Below are 9038 nucleotides of genomic sequence, written 5' to 3'. Positions count from 1 at the left end.
TCCATTTTCTTTGTTCTTTATATCCATGCATTGGTATTACAAGTACTACAACTTTCATTTAAACCCCGTCAACTAATTCTCATTTTATCTCCGATTTACAAAATTATATCGAAATTATCGTGCTCGAAGAGTATGGACTAAGTTTCATCCATATCTTTAACATATGAGCTCTAATATTGACATTCTTTATATCCACGCGTTGGTATTCACGAGTACTACAACTTTCATTTAGACCCCTTCGGTTAACTCTCATTCTATATTAGATTTACAAAACTGTATCGAATTCGTCGCGTTCGAAGAGTAGGGACTAACTTTCGTCAATATCTTTTGCATACAAGCTCTGTTTTCGACTGTATTTTTATCGTTGAACTCCTATTAACGATATCTTCATTTCTCTTTTATATTATTTTGGCTAAAAATCGAGCGATCTAAAATTCAAATTTCGGGTAGTGCACTGTTATGCTAAATCTTAGAAAAATCGTAACTTCCTCATACGAAATCAGATTTGGATGTTCTTTTTATGCACGCTCTCGGTTTAACGTATACTACGACTTTTGTTTAGATCGCTAAGGCTAAAAAGTATTTTATTAAAAATTCACTTTTTACGTTATGCGGTGTCGTGCCCGTTTAGCCGTAAAACTTCGACATATCATAACTTATTCGTTATAACTCGGATTTCGACGTTCTTTATATCTCCGGAATCCTTGTCACGAACACTAAAACTTTCTTCATAGATATCGAGTTTATCTTTTATTTTATTTTTTACGTTTATTTTCATTCTTAATTTATTATATCGTTATAAACAAGTATATAAACACATAATTCGCATAATATTCACATAATTCCTCTTTATTTATTCAAAATGAGTTACAATAGTTGACCCTGACTATTACATCGTTATACTAATGCTTAGTCTAGAAACACGAGTGTTACATCAAATGCCAATATTTTATCAATCGGTCTAGTACCAAGGTTGCATACTACTGGTGGGTAATGTTTTTTGCTAAAGCTATTTGGCTTTATAATCTCCTCCTTGAGTTATGTTGCCCTCACACTCTCGTGCTACTATTTTTTTATGACAACATGAGTGTTATGTACTTAACTTTTAAATTAGTTCAACACCAATGAATCAAACATGAAGAAATAAACATTTTGTAGTGAATGTGTTGTTATTGTGTCACGTGCATATGTTGCACATGTTGTTTGATCTTAATTTGTAGATATATTTACAAATGGATGTCCTACATAGTTATTTTTGGACTTTTAGAATATTTTAAGCATTTGATAGCCCTGCTCCAACTAGAGGGGTGTGTTAAATAATAGAATGTATGACTTTACATCTTTACATATTGTATATGGGGTCTTCTATTTAGATATTGTACCTATATTGTTAATTTCAAATGCAATGTTAACCCTAACTTGTTAATTTCATTGCAATGTTAACCCTAACGGGCATTCCACAATTGTATTCAAATATTTTTTTCATTATAGTAATATTTTTTTCATTATAGGAATCAAAAAATAATAGGAAATTAATGACCACTCTGTCTAGCTATTTTCAACTGACCATTTCGAATATCTAATATCGTTGGGTTTGCAACAAAATGTCACATTTTATGTCTTTCTATCACATTTTTTTTTCCTATTTGCAATGATTATTGGACTCCTAGATAATGTCAATCATTTCAATAAACATCAAAAACTAATAATTGTCCTTTTAATCATAACAAACCAGATAATCAGTTTGAAATTGATAACACCAGCTTATAACATTTATACAACATAACTATGTAACTTTAATTTCAAACCTCTTGAAAAAAAACATAAATTTCATGAGTGACAAATACTTATAAAGATTACTTGTACACACGCATTACCTTCTGTATGCATATCAACATTTTACATAAAAACTATGCATATCAACATTTTACATAAAAACAAACCTAGGAACTATTACTCGCGCGATATATACCTTATAGTAACCAAACTAATTCAATTCTTTTTAATATATATATTTTACTACATTAGTGACAACGACAAGATGATAATAAACTTAACCATTGGAGAAATGACGAAAATATAATCAATTGTTGGAAAAACCGAGCTGGTTCATGTTGAGTGGTGAATGAGGTTGCCCATCTGGAATAAACCTGCAAACTTACAAAAATGTTATTGTATATATTTAATTATTTATATATTCTTTCTAATAGTACTATAAGGTATATACATTTTTTCCTTAATTTAAAATCAAGGATATAAAACTATCGTTGTTAAGCATCAAAAAATGTTATTACTTATTAGATTTGTTGTGTCAAAACCTGACAACATTCGTCCTTTATATAGAATTATCTATAAACCAAAGCTTATTCAATAAAAAAATAAGATTGGCTTCTTATTTGTATCAAATATGTAAAATCAATATGTTTAAAAAGTTTTTAATTAATATCGTTGTATCGAATATGTAAAAAGTTTTAACTAAAGATTGGCTTCTTATTTGTATCGAATATGTAAAACCGTTGTTGAGCATTACAAAATGTTTTTAAATTTGATGTGTCAAAACTTGATAACATTCCTCCTTTATGTAGAATTATCTATAAACCAAAGTTTATTCAATAAAAAATTGATTTGCTTATTATTTACGTCGAATATATAAAATCAATATTTTTAAAAAGTTTTTAACTAATATTATATAAATTATGTGTAAAACCCGTATATTACACAGATTTATTAAAAATAAAATTTTAATATAACTTTGTAAAGATAATGTATTTTTAAAGTAATACATTTACATAAATAAAAATGATATAATCATGAATAAAGTAAGTAATTCAATATATATTAATAAAAATATTAACATAAAAAATGATTTTGAAAATTTATATGTAAACATTAAACATTTTTTATAGTAAACTTTCAAAATAAATACAAACGAAATCATAATAATTAGGTAGTTGAATATATATTAATAAAAAAAAACTATTAACATATTAACATGATGGACATAACAATATTGAATTTCTTTTATCAAAATATAATTTTATATGTTTGGGTTTGTTTTTACGATCGTTTGAATCCATATTATGTTTTTATCTTTAAAACAATAACAAATCCTAAAATAAAATTATGATACAAAAATGTTATCAAATTTTAAAAGTTCCATTATTAAAATGGCCACATTATAAATTTAAATATGTAGCTATAAAAAATATTGTTAATCCCTATACATTTTACATGACTTGAGTTTAGTAAAATATAAATTCATATTTTATTCATTGTTTCTATATGTATTGCATGTATCAAATATAAAATATATATATACTACTTACTTGTCATATAACGTAAAAAAAATATTATAGATAGATAAAATACTTAATAGTTTCTTAAGTATATTTAGGAAATTATAAGAAATTTATGTATATATAGGTAAATATGAATTTATATTGAAATAAAAGACAATTTTCTAAATATATGACTTAAAATTTTTTAATGCTAATCCCTTAAAATGTGTATTAAGTAGTTACCATATATAAATATTTGCTAAGGAAAGAAATGGATACAACATTTATTCTCAAGATTAATATAATTAATGTATTTACCATATATAAACTACTAGGTGTGAGATCTATGTATTGCATAAATTTATTGAAAAAAAATATATGAAATTTTAACAATTTGAGAAGTTTGAATTTATAAAAAAATGAGAAAAAAATTAAATTATTAAATTTAATAAAGCTTTAATACATTAAATACATTACATATATAAACTATTTCTAGTTAATATGTTACATATATATTACCTTACATATTAAATATGAATTTTAATTTAATAAAATGAAAAATACAATAAATTTACAAGTGGAAAATAAAAAATTAAAAAAATCTAAAAAATAATATGTATCCAAATGAAGGAGAAGACGACATGTAACAAAAACTTTTTGATTTAATAGGAAGGATTACTAAAAAGTGAATATATTTAAGAAAATGACAAGTGGAAAAAAAATCAATAAATCCTAGAAAATGACATGTATCAAATGTAATAGAAGAGGAAATTTGACAAAATCATTTTCATTAATCATACTAAATTAAAAAAACAATTGTGTGTGGTTTTTTAAATCAAAACATCTTCTAATTTATTGTATATATATATTAACTAGGTTATAACCCGTAGAAATCACGGTCGATATATTTAAAATTTCTATATAAATAAAAAATAATAAATATAAAAAAAACAAAGTTATTGTAGATTGTAAGTAATTATTAATTAATTTGTTAAACAAAATAAACATAATAATGCTATTAGGATAAGATTTTGTATTGTCAAAATTTGATTGAATTTGATTTGTTAAAAAAAATAATAATAAAAATTATTGAAAAATACCACTTGTTAAAAAAACATTCAAAGTAGATTTCTGAAGTACAATTTAAATATGTTTTAGAAAACTAATAATCAATATTATATTTTAGTTATGTATTAAAGAATCAGTTTACCTTTGAATTGCATGATCAGATGAATCCAAGCCTGAGTATTCATCAGCTTCGTTCAGCAGCTCATGAAGCTTGATCTCGAAATATACCAGAAAGGAGTAGATTTTTTAAATTCAAATTCAAATATTAAGTAAATTTATCAATTAACATATACTTTTCAAAAAAAATGCTCACTTTTTTCTGAAGAATCGTATGTTCTTCTTGCAAGGCTTTATGCTGCATACACATAAAAAAGATAAATAGCTAGCTTCCTTTTTTTTTTAAATCAACCGAAGTGTAAAAAGACATATTAGTCATTACACATATCAACGAGATCGATGGGTAAACTTGTAAAACTAAACTAAAACACTAAAATTATATATATTTTTTATTTATAAACCTTAAGACTCACATTTCTCTTCAATAAACTTATGTGCTCCGATAAAAGGCGCCACTGTCCAAATTCATTTATTAAATCTTTATTAGGATTTGAAGGAAATTTTGATAACAGTAATAATAATAATAATAATAATAATAATAATAATAATTAATAATCCTTGGATAAATCGTTTGCTTGAAATAATTAAACGTGCCTTTTTAGATCGAACGCGATCAACTCCGATCCTCAGTTGGCGTTCAAGTTGTTTGAGTTCTTTTATCCCTAACGATGAAAGATCTTCTCCAGCCAAATGCCTTAATCCCAACAAAATTGTTATATTTCCAGGTAAATAATTAATTAATGTAATGAAATGAATTCGTAATTATATATCTATTATTATGTATATACTTGTGTTTTGTTTCAAGTATCTCGATTGTCTTCTTCATCTCATCCATTTCGTTCTTCCATACCTGTATCAGATCCATATCTTTTCTAATAAAAAAACAATCTTTAAATCGAATATATCATTTTTAACCTACATGCGATCATCTTCTTGAATACCTCGATTGTTCTTACTCCATGGTTGTTCATTTTATGCAGACCCTTTTCGTTTCTGTACCTCCTGATAGTCATATCCATGCTGCAACATACCATCAATCACCATACACACATACATACATACATAGAGAGAGAGAGAGAGAGAGAGAGAGAGTATACTCATGGCTGGAGAAGTGATAAGCTTTGCCGGAAGGAGAGAAGACAAGAAGAGCAACCTCAGCATCACAAAGAATGGAGAGTTCAATGGCTTTTTTGAGCAAACCATCTCTTCTCTTGGAGAAGGTGACTTGCCTATTTGTTGGATTCTCTATTCTCTTTAGCTCGACTTTCCCCCTTCCCATTTTGATTTTCTGTTGAATTTTGTCTTCTTCACTTTCTTGTAGTATATATTACCCACTTAATGACGTGATTATACTAATGTAAAATTAAATCAAAATTTATCTTTTTTGCCGACTGAATGTGGACATGACATCGGTGCTTTTTTTTTTCTTCCACTTGATAGTTGATAATGTACCTACCACTGTGGTCTATGAGATGGTTTTATTTTTGGTGTTGTAGTAGTGTAATTTGTTCTATTTTACAAAAAAGTTTATCACTTATCTATTTGTTTTCATTATGTAGGGTTGTTTGGATACACATCGTTTGTCTTTATTGTTAGGGGGTATTTACGAGATTATTTGATTTGATTTGGTTATAGACTTTACAACCGATTAGTATATTTCGATAGCCATTGGTTATTGATTTGTTGGTTTTGATTAATAGTTTTCAATATTGATTAATCATAATGGTCCAAATTAGATAAACATTAATGAATATTGCAATTAAAAATGAAAAACAAAACAAAACAAAAATCATTGCTATAAAAGTGAAAATCAAATAGTATGTTGTTATAAAAAGCACAAAAGTGAAAGTTCATTGCAATTTGTTAAATATTATAGTGATAACTTCTAACTTTTTAGCATCTTATATTCTCTTCAACTTCAATTTCTTATTTAATTAAAATAATAACCTTGTGTACATATACATATTTTTAAATTTTTTTATGTATTCATTACATATAGTAGTCCGGTTAGGTTGTGTGTGAGGTGGTTTTATAATTAAACTGAAACCGAGCCGGTTACGCTCGGTTATTGGAAATCAAAAACTGCACCACATTCTCAATAATGGTTCAATTATAATGAATCAGTTATATTAGTAAATTCAATTTCGTTTTTCATTTTGTATGCTCACCCTTATTATTACCAACACAAAAGAGACTTCAGGACACCAAAATCGGTAACTGAAAAATATAGAGTACTGATTTCCATATGAGTTTTGATGTGGACAAATAGAGTTAGGAGGTTTCCAATGATGGTGTGTTTACTAGCAAAAGTATTAATGAACAATTTATGCTTTGAATGTTAATGTTTAAACTAGACATATAAATATGTCATGTGAAAAGTGAACATTTTTAACTGGCCTCTTCTCATAGGTCAGCTTTCTTTGAGATGAACGTGGTGACCAAAACGGATAGATGCACCCTATGTTTTGTTTTCTAGTTGCCAAACGCAAACTAAGTCCTTGTGGGAACTTGGAATTCGATTGGGAGATGGCTTTTAATTCTCAAATTTGACTAATATAAATATTTTAAGAAAATTGTAAACAAAATAAGTTGCAGCAAAAATGGTTAAACCATGATTTTTACGACCTAAGGCGTGAATTCAAATCTCATCAAAGTAGAAAAACAACTTTTTATTATTTTGTTGATCTTCGAACCAATAACACAAACCAAAATATATTAAAAAAGAAATGATTTGTAACCACCAATTTTTTTCTATTAACAATATTTTATGTTTAATAAAGTTGTATAATATATATTGTGTATTAAGAAAATTTGTTATGGATGAATTAACTTTCATATTCTTTGAAAACTTTGAATATTTTCATAATATTAAAGTTTTTTATATATAAAAAAATGTTTTTTTGTGTAAAACGGTAACCATTTATTTTAGAGTAGTCGGCATGTGCCAGAAACGAGAATCAACGCGATGACGTGGCAGACGACAACGCCATCGTGACGGGGGAACACCCCCCCCCCCCCCCCCCAACTCGTTGCATCTCGTCGAGGAGTTCTCGTGGGCGTTATGATGAATTGAAACGGACATTATTTTTACCGTTTGCAAACGGTCGAAATTCATTTAAAAAAAACTTTTTAATCTTTTCACCTATATATATATATATATATATATATATATATATATATATATATATATATATATATATATATATATATATATATACTCTTTTTAATTTAAACTTTACATATCTTTTTAAAATCCTCTCTATATTTTCTACACTTTGTTAATCAAAAAATGGAGCAAAACCCAAACACCCCCCTCTCTCCATCATCAAACTCAAACACAACCTCGCCTCTCGGATTTGCGGGGTATGAAAATTATTTAAAATTTTGTCGTCTCAAGGCTCAGCACAAATACCATACCAAGGTGCCGCTTTCATTTTCGCTTCACCGCCACTGCAATTTCTCAACTCAGCTTACGTTCAACAAAATCAATTTGGTCAAAACCCAAATTTACAACAAAATCTTTTCTCTACTTTTGGTTCGATGCAACAAACATCCAATCAACCGTCGCCTACAACACAACAATCAATTCAAGTGGAAGCGGGAAGTAGTAAGAAAGGGAAAGGGAAAAGAAAATCAAAAGGGAAATTAATAGCGGTGGAATCTGAAAATGCAGACGTTCCACAATGGTGGACACCAGAGGAGGAATACGCTTTGACGGCGGCTTGATATGCTACTTCAAAGGACGAACTTCGCGGAAATGGAATGAAAAAATGAGCTTATTGGGGGGCGCTGCTCGACAAGTTTCACGCTATTTTAAAGAAAAACATGTATCGCAACAACGACATGTTGAGCAGCAAATGGGGCATGATAACTAAGCGGTGCAGCAAATTCAACGGTATTTACAACCGGCTTGAGGCGCAACAACAAAGCGGAACCAACGACTTCGATTTGTTCAAATCGGCTAAGGAACAATATCGGGTCGAAATGGATCATGTTTTCGACTTTGAAAAATCATGGGAATTGTTGCGAGCGGATCCAAAGTGGAATAAAACGCCTACATCGTTGGAGGTTCAATCCAAACGGTCTCGCAATTCTAGCTCGGTCGACGTGTCGGACGCACGGACTAACATCGACCTAAACACCGATGACGATGAGATCCCAGATGACATCCAAGAGATATCCCCACCACGACGACCGCCAGGACGCAACATAGCGAGGCGTGCTGCAAGGCATGCGAAGGAGGTGGAGACGAGAGCAAAAGATGCGGCGTAAATGAGAGCCAAATTCGACGAACACAATTTATTAATAAAGGAAAAAATGAGTTTAAACGTCGTCATTTGGAGTTCCTGGAAAGGCAAGCACGGGAGAAGCAGGAACAAAAAGAAAGAGAATTAATGACACATCAGTTGTCAATTCTTCGGACAAGCGAGGAGGGTTTAGCGTCTGCTGTTCTAGCGGTGGTACAAGCGATGAAGGAACAAATTAGAAAAAAATATTTGTGTTAATTAGGATTAGTGTGGTTTTAGTAGTAATTTGAATTGTATTTTAGTTATTAATTTATGTTTAAAATTATGT

At 28.8% G+C, this 9038-nt stretch overlaps 2 protein-coding genes across 3 annotated transcripts; one reads left to right on the top strand and one right to left on the bottom strand.

The window, feature by feature from the left end:
- Positions 1 to 1811: 1811 nt before the first annotated feature.
- On the bottom strand, positions 1812 to 5828 carry LOC145038746 (protein VERNALIZATION 1-like). 2 transcript variants are annotated; one of them, XM_078987004.1, is made up of 8 exons: positions 5561 to 5828; positions 5405 to 5483; positions 5252 to 5313; positions 5058 to 5157; positions 4877 to 4918; positions 4660 to 4701; positions 4489 to 4562; positions 1812 to 2150 (listed from the first exon to the last, which is right to left on the bottom strand). In XM_078987004.1, the coding sequence occupies exons 1-8, from the start codon at positions 5740 to 5742 to the stop codon at positions 2084 to 2086; spliced, it is 648 nt and encodes a 215-aa protein (XP_078843130.1). In that variant the 5' UTR covers positions 5743 to 5828; the 3' UTR covers positions 1812 to 2083. The 2 variants fall into 2 exon arrangements, with proteins under 2 accessions (XP_078843130.1, XP_078843131.1); XM_078987005.1 differs by having other exon boundaries at positions 4489 to 4556; positions 5561 to 5815.
- A 2460-nt stretch (positions 5829 to 8288) lies between these two features.
- LOC145040018 (uncharacterized) lies at positions 8289 to 8735 on the top strand. The gene has a single exon (XM_078988014.1). It carries the CDS (start codon positions 8289 to 8291, stop codon positions 8733 to 8735), a length of 447 nt encoding a protein of 148 aa, XP_078844140.1.
- The last annotated feature ends 303 nt before the right edge of the window (positions 8736 to 9038 follow it).

This window comes from Lactuca saligna, chromosome 4 (genome assembly GCF_052625555.1).
Source record: "Lactuca saligna cultivar CGN05327 chromosome 4, ASM5262555v1, whole genome shotgun sequence".
In the NCBI taxonomy this organism is placed as follows: domain Eukaryota; kingdom Viridiplantae; phylum Streptophyta; class Magnoliopsida; order Asterales; family Asteraceae; genus Lactuca; species Lactuca saligna.
The sequence above is the reverse complement of the archived record's forward strand: the minus strand, read 5'-3'. Positions and strand labels throughout refer to the sequence as shown.